The sequence below is a fragment of the Lissotriton vulgaris genome, chromosome 7 (assembly GCF_964263255.1).
Source record: "Lissotriton vulgaris chromosome 7, aLisVul1.2, whole genome shotgun sequence".
Taxonomy (NCBI): Eukaryota; Metazoa; Chordata; class Amphibia; order Caudata; family Salamandridae; genus Lissotriton; species Lissotriton vulgaris.
In genome coordinates this window covers 482054356-482081442 of record NC_141695.1, presented here as the reverse complement: position 1 = coordinate 482081442, position 27087 = coordinate 482054356, and the positions used below count along the sequence as shown (strand labels likewise).

At 43.9% G+C, this 27087-nt stretch overlaps 1 protein-coding gene across 1 annotated transcript in view; it reads left to right on the top strand.

Moving 5' to 3' along the window:
- ABCC3 (ATP binding cassette subfamily C member 3) overlaps positions 1-27087 on the top strand; it is a 624389-nt gene that overhangs the window by 270220 nt on the left and 327082 nt on the right. Inside the window, exons 4-5 of the mRNA XM_086930544.1 lie at positions 4445-4582; positions 5325-5450. Coding sequence (XP_086786670.1) covers positions 4445-4582; positions 5325-5450 — 264 coding nt within the window. The remainder of the gene's footprint in view (positions 1-4444; positions 4583-5324; positions 5451-27087) is intronic.

Below are 27087 nucleotides of genomic sequence, written 5' to 3'. Positions count from 1 at the left end.
ACCCACCAACACCCAACCACACACAATACTAGTAACGCACTCAACACCCCACCCACCTCATACACCACATAAACATCAACAATGCCTACACTCCTACCCTACACAACATGCCATGGCAACCCTGCACACCAACTCCCACTCACATGAATGCTTCTCAAGACACATTCACTCAGCAAACACACAACCAAAAAATGTGACCTTCTGAGCAGTGACTCACCAAATATCCTCTTTATCACAGAGACCTGGCCTGTGGTTCTGCATAGATAAGTGTAGCCCACTTCAAAATATTCTTACCAATATTCATTCTTTCTAAAACTGCCATCACAGATGGCCATTCAACTGTGTCAAATACCTTTGCGGCATCCAGGAATGTAGCCAAAACAGGCAGGATTGGATTTATTTGATGGATGAGTGAAAATAGTGTTCTCAAATTGTCCGCAGGAGACCTAAACGGAATACAAACAGATTGATACAGTTTGATTAAGTGTGTCAGCAATGGCAGCATTCCATTTGCAAGTATTGTGGTTAGACTTTTACTGTCCACGTTAATACGCGACTGTCAAGTAGTTCCCACTAATTCGTAGGGCCTGCCCGTTTGTTGGACAACAAAAACTTTGGCAGAGGTGCCTATACTGATTTTCAGCACCCCGTATGATATGTTGGCCTAAAGACCAGCTAGCTCACAGTGCCACCACAAGCCCCCTAACCTCACCAGGGAGCGAATGGTTTCTGGCAACCACTGTACATGACAACCGTGAACTCTCAGGGATACAGATACAGATCAGAACCTTTCGCTCAGTCACTCATGCTTGCTTGTGCTCAGAGAAATATACAGAGACCACACAGTGGAACGTTTTCAATATATTGAAACAACATTATTCTTATACAGAGTACATGTGCTGCGATAACCAGTAGCCAGAGCAGCTGTAAGTGATTACAAGCACCAAAAGCATAAATAGTAGATACATTTCTACCATGGTGCTAAAACAGTGTATATATGCAGGCACATAAACAAGGCAGTAATCAGGAATGCTCCTACTATGCAAACTTTACTCTAAGTGTAACTAGAGTGTGTGTAGGAGTAGAGCCAAGAATCTCTTGAGGAGACGATCCAACCCCATTACCTGGCGGGAGAGAATGAAGGACCCCGTCTTGGCACAAACTGGACACCCCTCACGTAGATATCAGACTGCTGCGTGGTGAAGTCAGTGGCCCTCAGTGTCAGCTGAAGTGCCTATTCTGCTAATTTTATGGGATGCTCTTTATGTATAATAGAAAGCAGCTTTGCAATGTGCGTATAGATTAGGGATGTTATTGATTTGTAAATAGCCCTGTCGCCCAATGGTTGAAAACAGAATCAACATTTGTACATAGTACGTAGAAGGGCTTTGTACATGATGCTCGAGGCATCGTGGAATTGTTGTGCGAAGCTAGATGAGTAAATCAAGTAGCTTGAGAAAATGATACCAACACTGTCACACACACAAATATGTGCAAAAGGTCACAGCCGAAATGTTAATGTGAAAAAAAGGACAATGTAAGAAATTTGCAGCTTCGCTACATCGACCTAACAAGACTGGGGCCGATATGATTCTCATTTTATTGGGGTATATCTGGAAGGAGATCCACCAGTTCTTCTACATATTCACTATAAAATTCAGCTGGGAGTCTAACACAGGCCAGTGTGCTCCCATTTTTGAGCTGCTGTTTAATCATAGATTTTATTTCATCTGTAGTGATCGGTTGGAGCAGGATTGTGTGCCCTTCTTGCCCTAGTCTTGCCAGCATAGCCCTATCTAGATGTTTGTGTATATCTACAATATCTTCCTATGGTTTGGAGGTGTACAGCTCCCTATCATAACTTACAGAGGTCTCTAGTATTTTAATGGGTTCGCACTCCTTAAGCTGGGCTGGTGTGTACATATGTGTTATGTACTTTGCTTCCCAGCTAGTTATACAAGTGTAGCTTAGGTAAGTCCTGGCCTATCACCTTCCCCATAGTGGTGCACCAGATTATATTTACTTGTCAATTTAACCCCCTTTTCTGCATGGTCTTTAAATTCAGCTAATTTATGATTCATAGTGCCCTGAGCCGCTTTATCTTCGGAGGTATCAAAATGTTGTTGAATGTGCCACAGTTCCGTCTCTAGTTGCGTAATCTAGCTTTCATGGACTCGTAGAGGATACCATTCTACTTAGCGATACATTCCGCATGGATGATGACCTTTAAGGCTTCCCATAATCTAGCAATGGAGGTGACCAAACACTTATTCACCTCTAATCAGTTTTTGATGGCCAGTCTTATCTTCTCTTTATATTCAATAAAATCTGAATGAGTCTCCTACCTATGTAACTTATGTTCCAAAAGACCAGTTTTGCATCATCTTCAAAGTGCCAGTGACTTGGAAGCCACAGGGTGTTTTAAAAGAACCCTCACTCACCCACCTGGTAGGTGAAGTCCTTCATCATTGGCTTCCCAAACTGGTTGCTGAATGCTCCCAGCATGTGCTGCGATGCCTGATTACAGCGGAGCTGGTTTTTTCAGGTGATCTTGTGACTGTTTGTTTGTCAGTGTGAAGTGATGATTTAAAATTAGTTAGAGATTCCCTCTCACTGGTCATGAATTTATTTGCGGGAGTCTCAGTCTGTGTTCAGAGATTTCTCCAAGTGTTGCAAGTCAGCTTACAGTCAGGCCGCTGCACATACTCTATCTCACTATGCCAGTCCCATTCTCACTAGTTGCCAGCAGGGAGTTAGTCATGCCCCTCTGCACTATCTGCAACCATGCCAGTAGGGCCCTGATTTTCTACATTGTGCGTTGGGTCGCCCTGTGGCTGCATGAGCAGCACAAGCCAGCCAGCAGGCAGGCTACTGCCTCACAGGTTTGCTTCCTCTGGCTGGTAGTCGCCCTACATATACCTCGCTCACACATACTATTTACAGATACCTTGCCATAAGCTCTTAAGGTGAACATTTCAGTGCGGGACAGATGTTTTTAACAAATAAATGTACCTTACGTTGGGGCTCTTTTAGAATGCTGCCATCTTGATGCGTTGCTTGCCCACTCAGAAGTAAAGTTAACTTAAATATTTATAACTTAATATTAAAAATATGTATAATTAATGTATATAATTATTATTGAACCATAGCATATTTTAATAAGCTTTTTTAATTAAAATACATTTTCTAAAAATATAATTAAATTATTTTCAATTGTTTTTAATCACTTTATATGGTATAATAAAACATATAATTTAATTTCATTGGGTGGGAATTTATTTTCAAATTTAAATGTGCAATGTGAAGATCTCCAACACGACTGTGAAATATGGTGAAATATCTGGTAAATGTAAAAATGTTATTTATTTAAACAAATATTTCTGCATAAAATAGGAATATAGACTAATTTTATATGTCTATCTTAAAAGTAGAATTAAAGAAAAAAATGCAACAGCACTAATAATGTAATGTTTAATAAATGTAAATAAATAACATAAACCTTATATTTTTAAATAAAAAAATAAATTCTAAGTAAAATGAAAAAAGAAATGTGTTTTGTGTATTACAAATTATGAAAAGTGATGAATAGAATGTAACAAAAGTGATTCAATTTAATCATATTTTAATACAATATATTGTTACATCAATTTTTTAAATTAAGAATTGATAAAAAAATATGTAAATGATAAATGTGTACTTTATATATTTTAAAGTTGAGCTATAATTGTTTATATTTGCAACTATTTTAAGTAATGTAATTTGATTTAATTTAACATTATTTGATGTGGGTCTAAATGACCATTTTGTTCTATGGGAGGGCATTGCTGTACCAGTGGTTGGCCATGCTTGGTTCTTGACTTACTACGGGACTCATTACGAGTTCTGCCAAACCTGTGGTGACGGTCCGTGGTCCGCCAGACTTGCGGTCCGCCAGCCACTTTAGGACTGTGGCGGTTTAACAGCCACTGGACTGCCGCTGCAGCCGCCATGGATCCACAATTCCTGGTGATCGCATAGCAGTCTGAGGTTGCTAATATACTGGTGGTGTTGCTGCAGCAAGGCCAAGCATATTAAGCGTTTCCTCACCGCTGCACTTTTCATGGCTGCCATGAAAAGTGCAGTGGTGAGGAAACAAAGGGTGAGCCTACAGGGCTCCCTTGTGCCTTTGCACCATTGAGTGCTTGCAAGGGGGCACATGGGTTTGTGAATAGGTTTGTGAATAGCATTTTGCAGCACGTATGTACTACTAAAACATGTACTACAAAATCCAGTTCGTGAATAGGCCTCATAGATCTTTTTGTATCACCAGTAACAAAGTATGTTTTATTGGTAATATTTCACAATGTGAAAACTTTCATCCTGACAAATAAAGAATGTTCTTTATACTTGAAACTCTCTTTTACATAGGAGTCTGACACATGAAAAATCTGTTTCTTTTTTACAGATTATGGCAACGTTACTAATTCAGCACGAAAGATTGCGAGGAGTACAGTCATCCGGTGTCCTCTTCATTTTTTGGTTTTTAGCAACACTATGTGCAATAGTACCTTTCCGGTCCAAGATCATTGTCTCATCAGCCGAGGTAAGCACCTATCAGATGAAGGAGAAAAAATACAAGAAGGTGCCAATTACCTGTGCTTAATTTGTGAGATTATTTGTTAAACTTCAGTGTGTCAAATGTCGAGGCTGTGTTGTCCTGAATCTACCGAATTACTTTTTTTTCCACTATCAGACACTTCATGCCCTTTTCAGCTCTATCTTTGTGATGACTTTTCCGCCTTTCTCTTTCTTGCCCTGTGTTTGCTTTTCCCTCACTTGCTCTTGGTCAATATCCGATGAGGGAAAAATAAAGCTGGTTCTCAAAAATGGGTCCCGGAGGGCTGCCCTGGGAACCACCAGCTCAAATATAAGCACTACCAACTACGCATTTCCTCATTAACTTGTGTAACAGAGAGGAAATGTTCTGTGCTTTTTGTGTAATCAAATTGTATTGCTCTTTTCTCAGATGTACTGTATATCTGATGGTTGTTGGTTGTAAATGAGGCTCATTCGAATTTTTAGCACTTAGCTGTACATACAAAATACAAGGAATTGTAGGAGGATTAGATTTTAAGGACTGTGAGCAAGCAACTCTAATCAGCATCTATAGTCCCAATATGATGCCCCTTTTCTCTGGGGGAGGGGTCTCGTCCATTTGGATTTGTCTGCATATGGAAAACCAATTAACTCCCTTTTATGTATTTCTATATCATTTTTAATGATGGTAAATAGAATTGTTTCGCATTGCTAGTACTTACGAACGAATATTTATTTTTTCACACTAGGGCCATGTTAAGGATATGTTTCGCTTTACAACGTTTTACATCTATTTTTCACTTCTTGTGGCTGAGCTGATCCTCTCATGCTTTAAAGAGCGCCCTCCATTTTTCTCTCCTGCCTCGTCTGATGCTGTAAGTATGCATATATACTGCCATTTAGTTCACTTTTAAATTTGTTAACATGCCTCTTATGTGTAGATTTTGTGGGTCTCTTTTTTTAATTAGAGGGGAGAAGGTGTGGTCTAGTAGCTAGTTTGTTGACCTGAGTTCAGACCTATCTAGATCATGACTTTCTGAGCACATCATTTTATCTCCATGTGTCAAAAAATATAAATGTGTGAAAGCACTTATAAATGTTCTAATTTGTTCTAGTTGTAAAATTCAAAGGTGTAAATCCCCTCTTGAGGTCACAATTTCACATTGTCTCTCAACAGCTCCCCATTATAAAAAGGCATTCTGTTGCTTCCTAACTAAGGGGCCGATTAGGATGGTGGACGGAGGCATGACCGCTGGGCTGCAGGCGGCAGAAAATGCACCTCATCGTCCACCAGCAGCGGGCCTTCCGTCCCCCATATTAGGAAGGGGAACTGGGCACATTTACCGTCCGCAGCGTAAAAATGTGAACCGCCGCGGGTACACACCAGACACCATGGCGGACAGAGCCAATCCAGGCTCCCCGCTGTGCGGAATGACTTCCTGACCGTCCGCAATATTACGATGTTGCAAACAAACCAGAACATCGCAGCGGAAACACCTCCATCTCATAGACTGCGGAAGCACCACAACGGAGAGGGAAAGCATTGCCACGAGATCCACCGCCGGACCCGACCGCAATGGACCCAGCCCTAGTGGGTGTGGAACCTTGCCTGTCAGGTTTTCCACCATGGGGGTGTGTTTTTGATGTGGGTTTTTGGGGGAGGGGTGTGTTCATGGTAGGTTTGGGTCCTGATTTTCTGGATTGCATGGTACCTTGCAACCGACATTTTTTTTGCGGTCTGACCGCCGCAGTGGATTAGCTTTGGCCCTTCCGCTGATACTTACATTTGTCAATGTTATTTTCCACTACGGTCGTGGAGGGTGATTCTTTACGTTGCCCTGGCAGTGTTATCCTAATTGTGCGGCCAGCCATTCCGCTGCACTGTCGGCGGTTGGGCCTGTTACCGCGGCCAGTCCGTCCGCGGCAGTCGGTTTTTCTATGGTTCCGTCCACTGTCGGCAGTCTTTGGAGACATCCGTCAGCCGCGCTCGGGTTCTGCTGGAGGGGAATCCTAATAGCATCTCCGGTTTCCCCACGTTGCGGTCGGACGGTCATTTCCCGCGAGACTGTCCGGAAACCTTCCGTCCGCCTTCCTAATCGGCCCCAAGGTTTCTACAGAATATATACAATATATAAGAATTTAGGTTATTACATCCTGCACAAGTAATAGGTTCACAATGTTCCCCTGCTGGGAACAAATCACCCCTCTGTAGCGCTTGACTCTTTCAAAGTAGTGAAGCAGAGCAGTCCAAGGCCTACTCAGGGGAGGTGGTGTGGGCTATATTTCCTTCTTATTGCTGATCGTGCCCCTGCCTGTTTTAGGGCCACCACAATTAACAAAGTGATATGCAAATAATCCCCACAGGGCATTATGGGGCACCCCAGCAGAGAAGCAGTGATTATGTAATTAGCGGCTCCCGCTGGTCTAGGGAGAACCGCTTTTTCATTGGCACAAGGCCTCACAATTTATTTAGATTTTATTCATATTCTTAGGGGTGCCCTGTCCCACCCAGACACTCCCGACCTTCAGTCTAATGGAGCTGCGTGGGAACCCCACTCCGCCAGACTTGCTTGTCCTTGCCAGCGCGGGAGCCAGCGCCCTTCTTCTCCCTGCCCACTCCATGCTCTGTTGGGTGATGGCTGCCCTACTCCCCACAAACACAGGCACCGGGAGCAGAGGCAAGGCCATCACCATTGGGGGGTGGGGGGCGTGTTGGTGCTCCTCGCTTGCTCGCCCCAGGCCCGGATGGTGTCCCCGTTGATGTTTTTAAACATCTCCCAGATCTTTGGACCCCTCTACTGACCAACGTCCTGAACGCCACCATTGAAGTGGGCCTCTTGGACTCTTGGAAAACATCAACGTTGGTACCTATTTTTAAAAAAGGAGATCGAAACAGTCCATCATGCTGAAGGCCGATCTCCCTCCTGGACTCGTTAGGCAAGATGGCAGGACGAATACTCCTCGAGCGCCTCCAGGAGTGGGCTACCGATCACAAAATCATTTCAGACCTACAATACGGTTTCCGGGAGGGACTAGGAACAGTTGACCAGGCCCTAAACTTGTCCCTACTGGTGGGCAAATATCTGGAAGCTAAAGGGTCTTCTTTCCATATGGCATACGTTGATCTCTCCGCAGCGTTTGATTGCGTGGCACACTCAACGTTGTGGAGAACTATCTTGAAAATGGGAGTTCCTACCCCAATTGTGGACTTTCTCCGAGAATTGTACACAGGCACCACAGGCAGGGTAAGATTCGGGGTGAGGGGTGAGCTCACTGACACCTTTAGGGTGGAAAAGGGGGTCAGGCAGGGGTGCGTCCTGGCCCCCTTTCTATTCACCCTTTATACGAACGGCTTGGAGGCTGCCATGCTACAAGGCAGTAAGGACCTTCCTTTAATAGCTCGTCGGCAGATACCAGCACTCCTATACGCCGACGATGCTGTTATTTTAGCAAGAACACTAAATGAACTACAGCTGGCCTTGAACAGATATTGTGCCTTTATGGCAAGTTTGAATCTGAAATTAAATGCAAAAAAAACCTATACAATGCATGCAGGGGAGAAAAGAAATGCAAAACACAGGAAACTATTGGTACAGGGTGAACATCTGGATAGGACCACAACCTATCCCTATTTAGGGATCGTCATTGACGAAAAATTTAAATGGAGCCCAGCTATCAATGCAAGGAAATTGGTATTCCTCCGAGAGACATCTTCGCTAAAAACCTTCTCACAGAGATTGGGGCAGCGACCAATTAAAGAATTATTGCAAATATATAACTCAAAATGTGTAAGTACAGCATTATATGGGGCGGGGATTTGGGGCTTTACAAATGTGGACTCAATACAAAGAATAGAGAACTTTTTCCTGAGATATTTGTTGGCGGTACCAAAAACTTGTTCCACCTACGCCTGCCATACTGAGTTGGGCATTGATTACATCACAGACATTATAAAATTGCAGCCAATAATGTTGTGGCGCAGAATATGGGTCACTGAGCAATGTCACTTGACTAGGGCGATCATTCAAGACATCTTAACATTAGACTACTCTAAGAAGATCAAATGGTTGTCCTATGTCAAAGCGCTACTAACAGATCTAGGATATAGGAAGTATTTTGTTCATCCATTGCTGATAAAAGAAATCCCAAAAAAGAACCTAAAAAGGGAGTGCCTTGTTCATCTGCGCCAGCTACGCTTACTATCCGAGGTCCATAAACCATCTGTCCAACACTCCTTATTAGTCCAGACTGTGTTTACCGTTGAACCCTACTTGAACTTTAAATTAACACAGTTTGAAAAAATGTTGCTCACCCGTTTCAGACTTGACCTGTTTCATCTATTGGTTGCATTTCCAAAGCAAAATGTTAGGACATCCACACTTCCTATGTGCCCTTGCGATCTAGTGTCCTCACAATCAACGATACATACAATGTTATTCTGTACATTCTTTACTGAACCCCGCAAACGCTGGATACTGCCTATTTTGAAATTCTGGGGTTTTCGTCAATGTCGCCCAGCGTATCTGGCACTTCAGTACCTTGAAAATGAAAACTATGCTAAAGCGATCGTATTTTATCTTAAATTTTGTATACGTCATCGCACGAATTTATGAGTACGAATAACATTGCTATTTTGCACAAACGAAAGAAACTAAGATAACAGGAAAACTGTATGGTACTATAAATGTCGAAAAACTTGCACAAACTGGACTGAGAAGTACTTGCCATTTTTTATATGCTTTCTTTTAAACAAATGTATACTTAACGGTTTTTAACTTTTTTGATAAATTTGTAACTGTTTTTTTCTGAACTTTTATGGTGTTTTTGTAAAACTACCGAATAAAGTCATTATTGAATTGAATTGACTCTTTCAAAGTAGTGAAGCAGAGCAGTCCAAGGCCTACTCAGGGGAGGTGGGGTGGGCTAGATTTCCTTCTTATTGCTGATCGTGCCCCTGCCTGTTTTAGGGCCACCACAATTAACAAAGTGATATGCAAATAATCCCCACAGGGCATTATGGGGCACCCCAGCAGAGAAGCAGTGATTATTTAATTAGCGGCTCCCGCTGGTCTAGGGAGAACCGCTTTTTCATTGGCACAAGGCCTCACAATTTATTTAGATTTTATTCATATTCTTAGGGGTGCCCTGTCCCACCCAGACACTCCCGACCTTCAGTCTAATGGAGCTGCGTGGGAACCCCACTCCGCCAGACTTGCTTGTCCTTGCCAGCGCGGGAGCCAGCGCCCTTCTTCTCCCTGCCCACTCCATGCTCTGTTGGGTGATGGCTGCCCTACTCCCCACAAACACAGGCACCGGGAGCAGAGGCAAGGCCATCACCATTGGGGGGTGGGGGGCTTTTTGGTGCTCCTCGCTTCCTTTTATGGCAGTTGAGCCTGGAGTTGGGGTCCCTAACCCATTTCTGCTTTCTTACTGGGGTGTGTCAGGTCTACCCTTCACCTTGCATCAGCCCGGGGGTGGTAATGAGCCTGGGGAGGGGGCCCCACAGATGCCCACCCTGGGTAAAATAGTCCTCAATCCCAAACCCTCCTTTAGGATAATTTAAGGAAGATGCGGCAGAGACTCACATGCTTCAGTCGTCCTGGCCTCAAAAGCTGTGTACTTTACAAGGAGCTTGTTCCTGAGCCAGATTTCCTCCTGGTCTTTGTCAGCAGGGGGAATAGGGGCGTAAACCTTACTTGGAGAGACCCACTGGTCCTAGTGCCAACTGTGGGTAGATTCTTAAGTCATTTAGACCATCAGGGGGCTTGTCCTTCCAGTTGTCATAGCTGCCACCATGGAGTTGCAGTAAAAAGCATCCTCTCACCCCTGGCTAATCCGATGGTGCCACGTGATCTCTCCACACCTGTCCTAGCCCTCCTGCACAGCATACTGGGCCAGTTCAAGATGACGCCATCAATACATCACTGATCACATCTCATCTGGGAGCCTCAGCTCTGCCCCAGGCTGACGTCACTGTCAAAGCCATTTTCACTAAAAGGCCCCCTGTATTAGCTCCTGTTGTCTGGGCATCCTCCTTTGTTCGCTGTACATGAGCTGTCCCCTCCCTGGTAAAGTGTGCCAGGTAATTAACAGATGCAGATTCTCTTCCCCGCCCCTTCCTCCTCAGGAGCTGAGGAAAGCACTGTTAATTACTCCTATTGTGTGGGAAGGCCTTTGTTCCCTCTCCTGGGATGCAGAGTAATTATCTCAGCCAAGAAGGGTGAGAAAAGGCCTTGATTCTGATCCTAAGCTGAGGAGGAGAACAATGAGCATTCTGGACAGCCCATAAGATATACATATATCTGCATGAGACTTGCATATTTGAACTGGGTGCACCCTTTTCACCCCATTGTGATATCCCTTCGGAGGAAATCTGCCTTAAAGTCCAGTTTTGCTTCCATTTTGCCTACCAAGTCTATAATAAAATGTCACTGCAGATCAAACTAACCGTCCCCACTACTACTATATGGCCTACCCCAGGTCAATAACTACCTCTGCAGAGTCCCCTGAGCGCCAAGTTACCTGGGCACAGTTACAGGGTTGTTCACAATAATAGTCTTCCTCATGTTGTTGTCATACCTACTCTAATACAAGGGCTACCAGCCCACGTCCCACCCCTCCCTGCCAAATCCTCTTGTTAAAATATGTAACCCTTTTAATGATTTAGGATGTATAAAGAAAAACAATGGGTTGGAGTGCCACTGACCCCAAGCACTCTTTCCACAAATGTAGACATGTACAAAAAGTAAATGTAAATAGCTACTTTTAATGTCCCTTATATATTCTGCCACCTCCAAGTGCATCTCCCTAATCTTTTATGTGTGACTACCAAAAAGCACCAAGTACTGGAATGTGTGATTCTGTACTGTAGAGTGCATTAGTTTGAAATACTTATGGTAGACTCAATAAGGCAATAAAATAACACATAAATATGAATTTATCCACAGATATCAGGAATGCATTTATCATTTATCTTCTACTTAAACACAAGCCAATTGCTGTAGTCAGTGGTCAGTTTCCATTATTTGAGTACAAAACCAGTGAGTGTGTACATGTGTTCTGTGTCAATGCTGATCTCAATCATCAGTAAAGAGTTTTGTACCAGCAGGGTATTTCACCTAAATATCGACTCCAAGATTGCATCTGACCACAGCATCACAATCAAAATATTGTGAATACAAAAATATTGTGACCGAAAAAGAATATTGAAGGTAAGTACGTTATTTTGTTTAATTGTTCTACAATAATATTGAAACTCAAAATATTGTTCTTAGAAATGGGATTACTGGCAAGCTGAGGCTTGAGCCAAAGCCAGGCAGAAACCACCACTCTGGTCAGGATAAGGGAGTTACACTTCTAAAATCACCCCTGCTCACCCCCTTGGTAGCTTGGCATGAACAGTCAGGCTTATAGAGGCAGTGTGTAAAGAATTTGCACATAACCAACAGCAATACTGTGTAAGCACTACAAAAGGACACCACCCCAGTTTAGAAAAATATCCAATTTTTATATACTTAAGACAAGACCAAAAACGATAAAAATCCACAATACAGTACTTCAAAATCTTCACTTATCAAAATATGCTTTAAAAATAGTTCCTGATGTCGATAGCTCCGTCCGGGGCTATCACAGGGTTGTGAGCAAACAAATTTAAACAGTTCTGGCTGACCGTGGCGTCGTGGGCCAGCTAAGGTGTCGGAAAGACCCGCAAGCAGTACCTTTTAGAAATGCTGGGCGCTGGCGACCTCTCATTGAGCTTCCAAAAGCACGGCATCTGCAGGCCTCGGTTCCGGATGTCGGTGCAGGAGTCGTCGGGGGGCCCTCAAAGTCACGCATGTTGCAGGTTGATCTCCTCTCTGATGGAATCAGGGGTGCTGGTATCGGCAGGCGTCAGGTGCTCCTCGTGGCGTGTGGTGCCCCCAGGTCACGGTGCCAGCAGCGGCTCAGTGGGGGCGTCAGATGGCATCGTCGGTGACACCAGGGTCACAGTGCGAGATAAAGGCGGTGCTCATCACGTGCAAGCAGCGGCGTTGTCATTGCTGAAGCACTGTCGTCGGCTGACGAGCGGGAGTCGATGCTGATGGCGTCGATAGGCCACGGCTGCGGTGCAGGATGAGGACGGTGCTTTGTTTGACTTACGAGCAGTGCAAGCAGCGGTGTCGATCTTGGCATGGAGTGGGGGCGTCAGGGAGGCCAAGGCATCCTCGTGAGGCAATGCGGTGCGGAGTGCGATGCCCACAGGTCGCGTGCAAACAGCGGCTCGGTGGCAGCATCAACAGGCTTTGTCGGTGAGACCAAGGTGGCGGTGCTCTCTGTGGTGCCAAAGCTTTGCCGTGAAATAAGGCGGTGCCCACACATTTTAGGGTGCAAGCAGTGGCTCAGTGGGAGTGTCAACAGGCGTCGTGGGTGAGACCAAGATCGCTTTGTGACAGTGCTCTCTGAAATGAAGCCTGCTTAGGGAACCCGTTCTGGTATTCCCCTGTGAGATAACCCTGGCAGGGTATCCACAAGGTGAAAGCCAGGCATCCCACCGCGAGGGGCCGTTGTGGAGATCAAGCAAGCTATTGCCCAGAGTCGCAGAGTGTGAACCCGTGAGTCGAGAAGGCACCGGAGCGAGAATTAACGAGTCCGTGGAATTTTTGAGCCCAAGACCCGCCGAGGCGGGGAATTGAACCCTCGTCCCGGACCGAACTCAAGCTCCAGGTCTGCCGCCTCTAACCCCTGAGCCACACTTCTCCACAAGGGGCATCTCTGCGGTGCCAAAGCTTTGGCGTGAAGCGAGGCGTGAGGAGTGCGGTGCCCAAAGATCGCGGTGCGAGCTGCAGCTCGTGGCGGTGTCAACAGGCCTTGTCGGTGAGACCAAGGTTGCAGTGCGGCATTGTGGCGGTGCTCTCTGTAGTGCCAAAGCTTCGGCATGAAGCTAGGCGGGGCATAGTGCGGTGCCCATAGGTCGCTGTACAAGCAGCAGCTCGGTGGCGGCATCAACAGGCATCGTTGGTGAGACCAAGGTTGTAGTGCGGCATTGCGGCGGTGCTCTCTGTAGTGCCAAATCTTCGGCATGAAGCTAGGCGGGGCGTAGTGCGGTGCCCACAGGTCGCTGTGCAAGCAGCATCTCGGTGGTGGCATCAACAGGCATCGTTGGTGAGCCCAAGGTTGTAGTGCGGCATTGCGGCGGTGCCCTTTGTGGTGCCTTCAGGACACAGAGTCGACAACGGTTTTGTAGACATCATTGGTTGGGTTTTCCTTGTTACAGCACAAAACACACAGTCCCCATAGCTGCTGCAGAAGAGCTTGAAGTCTTTGCTGTTCCTGAGACTTCGTGAACAGGGGACAAGCTCTACCTCAAGCCCTTGGAGAGACTCACAAATTAGGTTGCAGAAAGTCCAGTCCAGGCCTTTCACTGCCCAAGCAAAGCACACAGCAAAGTGGTAGTTCCTCCACACAGACTCTCCAGCTCTTCTTCTTGGCAGTCTTCTTGATCCAGATGATTTCTACAGTTCAGGGGTCTGGGTCTCAGTATTTGTATCCAAAAATCCTTTGATCTTCTAGGCAGAGGGTGTCTGTGCCCAGCCAGAACCAGTTCTGCCTTCTCTGGTGTGAATCCCTGCCAGGAGGTGGAGACGGCATTGTCAGAGGCAGACCAGGCTCTTTGAGGTTCAAGGAAATCTTCTGCCCTTCCCCCATTGCGGCCCAGGTCTATCAGCCCTTTCCTGACCCTACCTAGACTAGCTGGAGCCCTCCTGCTTTTCAGCCTTCTGTCATCCGAAATGCAGACAGGTAATCCACATTCCAGCAGAGGCACACGGGATGACTGAGCAAGAAAATACTTACTTTCTAAAAGTGGTATTTTCAAACACAGAATGTAAAAATCACTTTCACTAAAAGATATAATTTAACATTCTGAGTTCAGGCATACTAAACTCGAATTTCTTCCTTGTTCCCTGGGTCAGTTTAGGATTATAAGGTGTTATAATCAAACTGCCCATTTTGGTATGAGAACAGATAGCCTTGCAATAGTGAAAAACGAAGTTGGCTGTTATTCGCTATCAGGACATGCCACACACACCCGGGCATGTCCTACCTTTCACATACACTGCAACCTGCCCACAGGGATACCTTGGGCCTTCCTTAGGGGTGACTGACATGCAGAAAAGGGAAGGTTTAGGACCTGGAAAGTGTGGGCACTGGCCAAGTCAACATGGCAGTTACCAACTGCGCGCAGGCCTTGCTATGGCAGGTCTGAGTTACCTTTTTAAAGATACTCACGTGGGTGGCACAATCAGTGCTGCAGGCCTACTAGTAGCCTTTGATTTACAGGCCATGGCACACGCAGTGCACTTTACAAGGGACTAACAGGTAAATAAAATATCCAATCATGGAAACACCAATCCATAACACAATTTACACAGAGAGCATATGCACTTTAGCACTGATTAGCAGTCCAACACAAACAAGTTAGGAAAAAACAGGAGGTAGAAGGAAAAAGTTTGGGGATAACCCTGCAAAAAGGGCCATTTCCAACAATTGTCAAATATGATTTTCAGGTCTCGCCTGGCGTTGTAGCGCGAAAGCGCTGTTGCCAGCGAGACTTATTGTCAGCGTGATGCCTCCCAAGGGAGACAGACCGGGGCACACGCAGATTCTGGTCTGTGGACGCGCTTTCCAGTAACTGTGAACAGCAAGTCAGCCTCTCGCCTCTCTCAATCGCGCACGCACACACACAGCCACACTCACGCATACACACACACGCACGCACACGCATGCACACTCACGCACACACCCACACACGCAGACACACACACGCACGCACACACACACACACACAGGCACACACGCAGGCATAGACACACAGGCACACACGCAGGCACACACAGGCACACACACGCAGGCACACCCCCCCTACAACTATGCCCCACATTCCCCACTTACCGGGCTACAGGCTCCGTCATGCGGGGCTTCCCTACTTTGCATCGGCAGCCTCTGCTCCTCTCACGTGCCTGCAGCATTTCACAGCCTCCCCTGGGGCGGGACTTCTGCCTTCTGCCCTTCTCGTCCAGTCACTTTGTGGGTGCGGGCTTCCCGCAGAAGGCGGAAGTCCCGCCCCAGGTGAGGCTGTGAAACGCTGTAGGAGGCATACGAGTGCTAGAGTCTGACGCACAGCCCACCATTGGTGACAGAATCTTTCTGATTTCACGAGGAAACTGTTGTAAATAGGTAACCTTACGTTTTATTTCAAAAACAGGTGGTAGGATTTTAAAAAATAACCTTTTGGATCCTGTTTTCTTGAGTTGTTATTCATTTGTCATCCATTCCTCATTTCGTCAATTGTGTCTGTAGACCGACAACAGCAATATGCTTTTAGTTTTACCTCAAATCCTCTTTCCAAACTGCTTCCATTTTTCCATTGGTATTTCAGTTATTAACTTTTAGAAGTTTACTTTATCAGACGGAATTCCCCAGCTTCTGCTCCAAACCTAGTTGCTCTTTGCAATCATTTGATACCTTTTGTTCTTGCTAGGAGCCTTCGATGGACTGCTATCCTGGGTTATCTCACTCCAAAGTGTTTTGATGCCACACTGGTCTGATGGCTATGAGTAAATGCCCCCTGCTTACATACGTTTCTGACTTGAAAGTAGCAGCTATGTATTCCAGCTCAGCCTTTCCTTCTTTTTGGGTCCATAGTTTGATCACAGTTACATTGGGGCAAAATAAATAACAATTGTTAAAGAAGGAACTTACATGAACCCTACATTAAAACAAGTACACTGCTCCACTCTAAAATAATGGTGACCCGGACCTTGAATTAAGGTTAATAAATGCTGGCCCCAACCATTAATCCTAACTGTAAAAAATAAATGAATGCTAACCCTAGGTTCAATTATATCAGTTAACATAAAAACAATTAATTTTTTGTTCTAACAGAGTGTGAACCCTACATTAAATTACAAACCCGGACAGTAAATTAAACAAAAAAATGCATAACCTTATTCTAATTCAAGCTGTAACTGTAAGTTAAATGCATGCTAACCTTAACCCTCAATTGAATTCAATTAAAAAAAAAATCTAACACGAAATTCAATATTAAAGTAATACTAACCTATGCTCTGGATTAAGTAAACACACACCCTTATTATTAAAGGTAAAGCCTGACAAATTCCCAAAATTAAATTAAACATTTTAAAGTTAAATATTGTGGCTAAGCATAGTCCAGAATAAAATTGACTAATTATGCTCTCAGAAACACATAACCTGTAGTCAGTACATATATGTGGGTATTTGTGTGCATTACAAGAGTTGAATAGAGTCCCCCCCTCTTTCTTTCCTCTGATTCAGAGTTGTTGCTTTTCCTTCCGTTACGCTGTTGGTGACATAGCTAAAGATCAATACATGGATGATATTGAATGGCTATAGACTATACTTTGTGGTTCTGCAAAATGACCATTCTGTTGCTTGTTTTTGAGAGATGTATGTGGTTATTGTACACTTCTCCCTACAATGTTTATTACTTGTGTACTGGATTCATTACATTAACCTCATCCGTGCGGTGCAGATTTGCCTCCGGTGCTGGGCCCTAATGCAAATGAGTGTGGTCATGACGGAACGGTACCGTCATGAGCACAGCTCGACCCATGCTCATGACGGAACCGTTACGTCATGAGCATCGAAAGGGTTAAAAACAAGCATTAAAATGCAATAGGTCTCACCTTTTATTAAGTTAAAGCCATTTGCTTTGCTATATAATACCATTAGCAAAGGAAATGGTTTTAACTAATCAAAGGCGAGACCTATTGCATTGTCAATGCTTGTTTATTGTGTTGTTATATTGTATTTTGCTATGTTTTTATTTCTCAAAGTTTATCATGAAATCATTTATATAGCGCACGTTCACCGGGTTGCTTTCTTGGCGCTGCCTGGAAGGGAGATGGGGTGAATTCATTCGCGCGATTACTCAAATGCCTGTCTAAACAGCCATGTTTTTTGGAGTTTGTGAAAGGTCATGAGGTCTATACAGGCTTTGATTTCCAGGGGCATGGAGTTCCAGTATCTTGGGTCCAGTGTGGAGAATATTGATCCCCCATATCCTTTCTGTTTGAAGGAGGGTGTTGTCAGGAGATGCAAATGGGCGGATCTCAGATTGTGGGTGGGGATATGTATGTATGTATTTATTGCTTATTGAGCGCAGCTGTCACCCAAAGGGTATCCTGGCGCTGAGACCTATCCATACATCTGTTACATATATGTTACATATATGTCTATATATATATGTCTATATATATATATGTCTATATATATATGTCATATATGTTATATATGTTACATATGTCTGTCGATCATACAATTAATGAATTTGGGATTACTGCCATTCAGGGATTTAGGGCCATATGTATCAAGCCTTTTGCGATTCGTTAATGCCGAAATTCGCAGAATTTCGGCCTTAGCGAATCGCAAACAAACTTTTTTCTGATTTTGAAATGTATGAAAAATTTGCAAAATAAGGAATCGTAAAAAATTGCGATTCCTTATTTTGCTTAAACATTTAAGGAATCGCAGTTTTGCGATTCCCTAAATGCTATGTATGAAGCTTTTCAAAATGCGAATTCAGGTTTAGAAATTGCAAATTACCACCAACTTGTAGTTGGTGGTAATTTGCGATTTCTTGTAAATATGCACAATTGTGCATTTGTGAGGGTGACATATGACGCACATACATGCCCATTGGGCATGTATGTGCGCCATATGCACACACATGTAATTTTCAGGGGTGCAGCAGGGTGTCCTTGAGACACCCCTGCACCCTTGAAATAATTCTCAAATTGCTATTAGCAAATTGCGAATTCGCAAATTGAGAATTATTTCACAGTCATTGCTATGGGCCTCCTGGCCCATAGAAATGAATGGGTAATTATTCCTTATTTGCAAATTCGCAAATTGCAAATTCGCAAATAAGGAATAATTGGAAATCGCAAAAAAATTGCGATTTTCTACATACATACCATTTTGTGATTTCTAAATAGCGATTCCTTAAAAATCGCTATTTAGGAATCGCAAATGGTGATGATGATACATATGGCCCTTAAAGATAATACATCCTAGCTTGAAGGTGCATCTCTGTGATATAGGGTGCCAGTGGAGTTTTTCAGGAGGGGTGAGACATGTTGGCGTTTATTTTCCTTTAAGATCAGTCTGGCCGCTTGGTTCTGTATCAGTTGGAGACGGTGGGTGAGATATGCCAGGATGCCATAGTAGAGGGAGTTGGCGCAGTCGATATGTGAGATCACCATGGCTAAGACTGCCTGAAGTTTAGCTTCCTGAGTTAGGAACCTGCTGAGTTTCTTTATTTTCCTTAGTTGGAAGAAACAGGAAGAGGTGACAGAGCCAATTTGAGATTTCATGGTGAGGTCGTTGTTGACCACTACTCCCAGAGTCTTAGCATGAGTAGATGGAATCAGTTTCCCCAGTTCTTTAGGCCAGAATTGAGAGGTCCAGGGGTTGAGTGGGCCACCCGTGAGAATCAATTCTGTTTTGTCCGGGTTCAATTTCAGTTGATTACTGTTCATCCAATCACGGATGAATAGCATTGTTGACTGAAATTCGTGGATGGAGGTCGGGGAGTTATTAATAGGGAAGACTAATTGGAAATCATCTGCATAGTTGAAGGTTTGGATGTTCCTTTGTTTTAGCGCATGGATCAGAGGGAGGAGGTAGAGGTTGAATAAGTGTGGTGAAAGTGAGGATCCCTGGGGGACTCCACATATAGTTTTAATCATGGGGGTCGTGAACCCGCCAAGTTGGACTGATTGGGCTCGATTTGTAAGGAATGATCTGGTCCATTCAAGAGCTGGCCCTTATATACCTGCATCCCTGACACGGTCGATTAGGAGGTTATGATCGACCGTGTCAAAGCCAGCTGAGAGGTCAAGTAGCACCAGGGCTTGAGCAAAGCCTTTGTCCGCTTTTTCTTTCAGCGTATCCAATACTGATAGGATCACAGCTTCTGTGAAATGGGCTGGACGGAATCCTGCTTGGTGGGTATCTAGAAATTCCGATTGCTCCAGAAAAGTTGATAAGCATTTAGCTAAATGGGCTTTTATCAGTTTAGCTAAGTAGGGGAGCAATGAGATCGGACGGTAGTTCATGAGGATTTTTGGGTCAGCTTCTGGCTTTTTTATCAGTGGAATGATTATGGCCTCTTTAAAGGACTCTGGTACCTGACCATGGATCAGGGACTCATTTAAGAGGGTCACGGCTGGGCCTGGGCAGGCGGTGAATGCTTCCTTAAAGACCCAAGGGGGACAGCATTCCCTCGGAGAGCCCGATTTTACTTTAGCTAACAGATCTGTGAATGTTTCTTGGCTTATTAATGGAAATTGCTCCAACTTTTGTAAGTTCTTGGGTTTAGTAGGGCATGCCGGGCTCGGGCAGTTGGGGATACTATTTTTGATGTTTTTTATTTTTTCAATAAAAAAGTTGTTTAAGGATTCACATAAGGATTGAGAGGGTGTGGGTTTCATAATTACCCCATCTGGGTTGGATAGTTTGTTAATGATAGAGAAGATGTCTTTGGAACGGTTTATGGAGTTAATAATTTTGGACGAGAAGTATTTGGCCTTAGTAGCCATTATTGCCTTTTTGTAAGTACCTCGTACTACTAAGTAAGTGCTTTTGTCGTCGGGTGAGTATTTATTTCTCCACTTTCTCTCTGTGTGCCGTAAGTCAAGTTTCTGTTTTTTTAGCTCAGGCGAGAACCATCTTTGGGCATCGTGTCGGCGAACATGGTGCAATTTCTTGAGGGGGGGTGTTTGTTGCTGGCTGTTGTTAGCCAGTCTGCGAGGTCTTTCTCGCTTTGACTAATAGATGAGTGGCCGGTGGGGATAGTGTTGGTCAGTGACTCTAGGAATTAGTTTTTATTGGTGGAGTTCCAGCTCCTACGTAGACCTGACTCGTGATGGGATGTTTTGGAGTAGGTAATGATATTTATGGTAAATTTAATAAGATAGTGATCGGACCATATGCACAGGGTGACATCTAATTTGGTTATAGACAGGTTGTTAGACCGTACCTGGTCTAATATGTGCCCTTTAATGTGGGTCGCCGTGGGTATCAGCTGGCACAAGTTGAGCCCTGTAAGTGGTTCCGTCAGTTGAAGTGAGTGCGGTCCCCCTGCTGAGTCGTTGGCCCAGTAGTTAAAATCGCCGACCATCAGTGTTTTAGCATGATTAGTTACAAGTTGTGACAATTGTTCACTCAGGGACTTAAACTGCGGCATGTTTTGTGGTGTTCTGTAGAGTAACACGCAGACCAGCGGGGTAAGGTCGGATTCTAATTTAAGTCCTAAATTGTCTGTTTGGGGTAGGTCTAGGGGAGTGAGTGACGTAAAGTTAGTTTTTTGATGCACAATGGCTGCTCCCCCCCCCCCTTTTACCCTGTGGACGGTTAGCTTGGATGATATAGTACTCGTCAGGTAGTGTGGCCAAGGTATCGGGAGCAGATTCCTGTGTTAGCCAAGTTTCAGTTAACAATAGAATATCTGGTTTTTCTGACGTTAGCAGGTTATATATGTCAAGTTGGTGTTTGGGCAGGGAGCGGGTGTTTAAGTATACAATCGAGAGAGCTTTTCCTTCTTTCCGAGCTTGAGGGACAATATGTTCCATGGGAGTCGTGGGCTGGTTAAATTCTGGGAAGGAAGATCTAGCTTTCCTTATGCCATACCTGCTTAGTGTGGTTAGCGTGAGGTTGTTAACTGGCAACTCGTTTGTATGAAGTTTTTTTAGTTCAGCCGAGGAGTAAGTTGTGATTTTGGCATAATGACTTGACCCTTGCCCCTGCCGGCCGCAGACGGGCGCAGATGGGCTTGCCTTTGGCGCGCTGTCGGAGCGCCCCCTGCGCATGTCTGCTGCGCTCCCGCATTGCTACCGACATTGGTAGCCATAGTCAGCCATGGCTCCTCCCCCCTTCCTGATTGGTGCTCTGCAATGGCGTGTCTAACTGGAAGTGAGACGGCTAGCAATGAATTCCAGTGAAGCGCGGCGATTCAAATTCAATTGTTACAGTTTAAAAAAGTGAAACAGATCAAGTGCTCAGGTCAGGTAAGATTCTTCAATTTTAAAAATACAAGCAGAGTGCGTGGCAATAATTCAAGCAGCAGCACCCTTTCCAAGTGATCGTCCCCTCACTGCTACCGGCATTAGTAGCCGTAGTCAGCCTTTAGTCCTCCCCCTTCTTCCTGATTGGCGCTCTGCAATGGCGTGTCTACCAGGAAGTGAGTCGGCCAGCAATGAATTTCAGTGAAGCGCGGCGATTCAAATTCAATTGTTACAGTTTTAAAAAGTGAAGCAGATCAAGTGCTCAGGCCAGGTGAGAGTCTTCAATTTTAAAAAAACAAGCAGCGTGCACGGCGATAATTCAAGCAGCAGCACCGTTTCCAAGTATGATTATTATCTACTGTTATGTTTTACACATGTAATAAAATGTTAATTTTGGAATACATTCTCATTTTGGGTTGTGGGATTAATTGGGGGGGGGTGTAGATAATGTAAATATATAGTTAAATTGATATTGATTGAATAATGTATTAATTATGTATTTAGAATGCGTAATATGTATATGCGTAATTTAAATTATGTTTAAATGTGTTTATTGCAGTTTTCAAAGCAAAAAAACACAACATACAGAGGTCGCATGAGAATAGACATTGTAAGAATCTGGGAAAGCTGCCGGTGTAATCGCAGCTCAGGAGGACCCTTCGGAAGTAGGGTGCATTTAAGACAATGTCCTTTTTTATCCCCCAGTATGCGGACTGCATCCCAAAAATGCATACCCTGTAGAGAAACAAAAACAGTAACTCTCACGCCCGCCGGTAGTTGCTGCGCTCATAATAGGACTCCTTGTGCCAGGTGCCGCTATATCATGGTTAGGGTGTTGGAGAGGGCTGGGGACAGGGCCGGCTCTAGGCTCATGGTGGCCCTGTGCAGGGAGCGTAGGTGGGGGCCCCGGCTAGTGCATAATGGCACTTCTCCTGGCATACGAATTTACTGGGCAGTCAGATACGCCCCAGTCTTCAGTTCTTGTGTACAACTACGGTCAAACAGTATGTTTAGATGATGGAGCTTCTATTGACAGTACTTGTACACGGGAGCGGACCCCCATAGGTGGCTTATTTGCATGCTGTGACGTATTATAACAGCCCAGCCACCGGCGCAGTCACTAAACCACTTCAAGGAGAGCATTATTTGTATCGTACAAGTATTGCATAACATAGAAGGTGTGCGTTCAAGCCACCTTACAAAGAAATAAATCACTTAGTAACGGAACATGACATATTGCTGGTGTGGTGAACGACTTAACAGGACTGACATCATCAAAACCTAATAGGGGCATTAGACAACTTATTGCGCCTTAATCGTTTATATCTTATTTTGTATTTGTTTATTGTGACAGCAACACATGTTGGCAATAAATGATGTGTACCACACATAGCATCCGGTGAGGGCGCAAAACATTTTAGAAACAAAACCAAAACAGGGTCTGGGCTCACTGGCAATAAGGACAAGCCTCACCATCAATTAACTATAAACCAAAAACAGTACCAGTATTGCCTACCTAATTGAACTTGGACCAAAGATGATCACTCGAATCGCTGACTGAAACAGTGACTCTCGGAGAAAAGTTTTGTCCGAAATTAATCAAATGATTTTAATTGTTTTTACATCACATGTGCCATATCAATGAGCAATTTTTTGTTTTTTTAGATAAACATTTAGATAACTCCACAAAAGTATGTCAAAACAACAAAATGAAACGGGTAAAAAAGACACTTTGAGGACAAATTGACAACTTACATTCAACATTCATACGGGACAACACACACAAACATTCGAAAATTCTATTTACAACATGATTTTTGAAAAGCATAGCATTGGAAATAAACAACTAAGGAGTTTTCATGTGCTTTAGAGTAAATCGAAACTTCCTAATGCTGGATAGAGAAGGTCTACGCGTTTCGATGACCCCTTGTTGTGGGGAAATCTCGTCAGGACCAAGAGCCTGTGAATGGAGAAACAAAATTGGGTCAACTAGGGGGACCGGACTCTACCTCTCAACGTATCAGTGGGGGTGAGGAAAACTGATCCTACCTTTAGGTTGCTGGGTTCTCTTTTGAAAGTGAGACTGTAATAAAAACAAAACCTGTTTTAACCTCTAATTTAGAAACAACGCCGGAAAAACCGCAATCGCATTTTCCTGATTATCACATTCACTTGTGAGTACTTACATAGTGTTGCGCGTGACGCGTTCTCGCTGGGTATTGTTCTCATCAATTAGTGGTGGAAGTGGAGATCTACAAGAATGGAAGGACTAGTCAGGGATCTAATGGTTAGGCTGGTGGCGGCAGCTGCTATCGGTGAAACGGGAGCTACTTACATATATTTGAAGCGTGGAGACGGGCTGTTTCCCGGATCCGCACGGTGAAACGCCTTTTTGGATTGATTGATTCCTGGAAAGAAATTGAAGGCTAATGTCAGTTTCCTTCGGGACGTGTTACTGTTCTACCACGGTTCTATCAAGGTGTTCCGATATACCTGTTAGTTTGTAGTATGATGAGTATATCTGGGGGTCCACGCTCTTCGGTCTCTGTCAATGAATGCAGTTACCGGCACCATCCAGTCGATGTCTCTAGTCTTGTGTGTCCTGGTATTTAACTCACTTCCTGGTCCTGGGGTTTGTGGGGATTGTAGTTTTTTGAGATTCGTCGTCATGGAGACGTTGTATGTGTCATGTGACCTTGTGTAGTCAGGCTCATAGTCTGCGCAGGAGACGGTAACCCGAATCGTTTCATGTATTTTAGAAGGGTATTTATAGACGGTAGATCTCAGAGAGTTCGTTAAGGCCATTTGTAGCTGTATTAAACTTGACTATAAGCATAGCTTCGTGGCGGGATAGTTTTGCCTCAATATCTCCTCCTCTGGGGTCTTTTTCAATTTTTGCAATGACTGTCCATTTCAGATCCTCTAGTGTATGGTCGTGACTGATCCAATGGTTGACAAGTGGGGCAGTTGTGACTTTCTTTTTTATCCGTGATTTGTGTTGGGTGATGCGGCATCTTATCTCCTGACTCGTTTTGCCAATGTATAGCATGTCGCAAGGACATTTTATGCCATAGATGACGTATCTTGATTTACAGTTCGTAAACTTTTCGTGTTTCCAAAACAGTTGCTTATGTTGAAACAAGCATCCTTCTTCTGTACTTGCGCAACAAATACAAGATCCGCATTTGTGGTGTCCCTGTATGGGTGGTAGTCCTAGCATGGTGTTAATGGTAGGTGAGTTCTGCTTCACTGCTGCTCGTACTAGGTGGTTGGCCACGCTCTGGTCTTTTTTAAAAGCAAATAATGGCTTCTCTTTTAGTGTCTCAGCTGCATTTTCCACTAGGTGCCAATTTTGTAGGATGGTTTTCTTGAGTTGATTAGAATTGGGGCAAAATGTTGAGACACATACTTTCCTGTTGAGAGTTGGTTTTGTTCTTTTTACTAGTAGTGTTTCTCGGGGGATCCACCATACTCTCTTCATAGTTCTTTTCAATAGTTTAACGGGATAGCCTCTTGACGCTAGATTGTCTGTCAGGTTGGAAGCGTGGAACATGTATTCGTCTTTAGAATGGCAGTTCCTTTTTATCCGCAAGTACTGTCCGAATGGAAGATTTTCTTTAAGTTTCGAGGATGATTGCTTTTAAAATGTAAAGCCTTGTTTCTGTCTGTCAATTTTTTGTATAGTGTCGTCACTAAGCCTTCGTCTGTAGGGTATACCTCGACATCGAGGAATGACATTTTAACTTTTGAAAAGTTCATGCTGAATTTTATCTCTTCTGTGCGTGTATTAAGCCACTCATGAAATTCCTTTAGATCTTCTTCTGATCCTCTCCAAGTTAAGAAGACGTCGTCAATGTAACGACTCCAACTTGTGATTCTTTCAGAAAATGGATTTGACTGGTAAACAAATTTCTCTTCATATAGTGACATAAATAATACAGCCAATTCTGGGGCGAACGGACACCCCATGGCTACACCGCTTATCTGGTAGAAAAAATCTCAGTTGAAATTGAAATAATTTTTCTTCAGAGCCAATGTAGCTAGTTGCATGATAAACTCTGTTGGTACTCTAGTCGGTTTTGGTCGTTGGTCAAGGTAGTATTGGATGGCATCCAGGCCGTCGCTCTGGGGGATCTGGGTGTACAATGAACTTACGTCCATTGTTACAAAGAAATCCTCGTTCTGTTCGAACGGAATAGTTGGTAGTTTATTGATAAAAATCAGTCGTGTCTCGGAGGAATGACTTCACATCGGACATGAAGGGTTTCAAGAAGAAATCCACGAACTTTGACACCGGTTCAAACAGAGACTCACATCCGGAGACAATTGGTCTTCCGGGGGGGGTATTAATGTCTTTGTGGACTTTGGGTAAGACATAAAATAAGGGTATTCTTGGGTTGTTACATTTAAGATATTCAAATTCTTTCTTCCCAATTATTCCTTTAGCCAACCCTTTCTCCAAAATTGGGTTAAGTAGTTGTTGTAGTTCTGCAGTTGGATTTTTGGCTATTTTTCTGTAGCATCTAGGGTTGTTAAGTTGACTCATCACCTCTCCGATATATTTCTCCGTGTCCCATACCACTATCGATCCTCCCTTGTCCGCCTGTTTTATTGTAACTGACGTGTCCTTTTTGAGATTGTCTAGTGCACTTTTTTCAGCTTGTGAGATGTTAAATTTAGTCCAATTCCGTCTTTCTTCCATTTTGCTTATAGCTGACAAGATGATTTTTTCAAAGGTGAGAATTTCTTTCGCTATTTTATTTCCTGGTTGGCAAAATGTAGACTTTCTCCTCAGTCCTGTGACTTCTAATGGCAAATGAATCGGTGTTTGTGCGAAAAAGGATTTTAGTTTTATTTTCCGACAGAATTCAATTGCCTCCATTTTGAGTTTGACGAAATTGGTATGTCTCATAGGGAAAAAGGAGAGTCCTTTTTCCAAAATACTAGTTTCTGCTGGGGTGAGAATTTTATTAGATAGATTGAAAATTGGAGAGACTACCAGTTCTTGTAATTGTGCCTCCGTGTCGACATCTCCCATGGCTGGTTGTACCGCGGGCGTGCTCGATTTTGTGGTTGGCCTCTTCCTAAAAAAGGAACCGAAGAGGGTCCTGGTTGCTGTTGGAATGCTCCTCTTTTATTACCTTCTCTTCTTTGATTGTTGTTCTCACTCTCACTACCACTTGATGCTGATGAGGTATCTGAGAAAGAGATGAATTTATTTGTTGATCGTCCTTGATATTCTCCTAAATATCTCCTTGAGTCTGCTCGAGAGTAGAAATCTGTTTGAAGGTATGGATATGTTTTTTCTAGATTAAAGTTCTTTTTGTCTTTTTGAAACTGATTTTCCTTTTGGTTAATTGTGTAGTCCTTGAATTCTAGGATCTCTTTTTCTACTTTCTCAAGTAGTGATTTCGCGTCCGGAATCTGT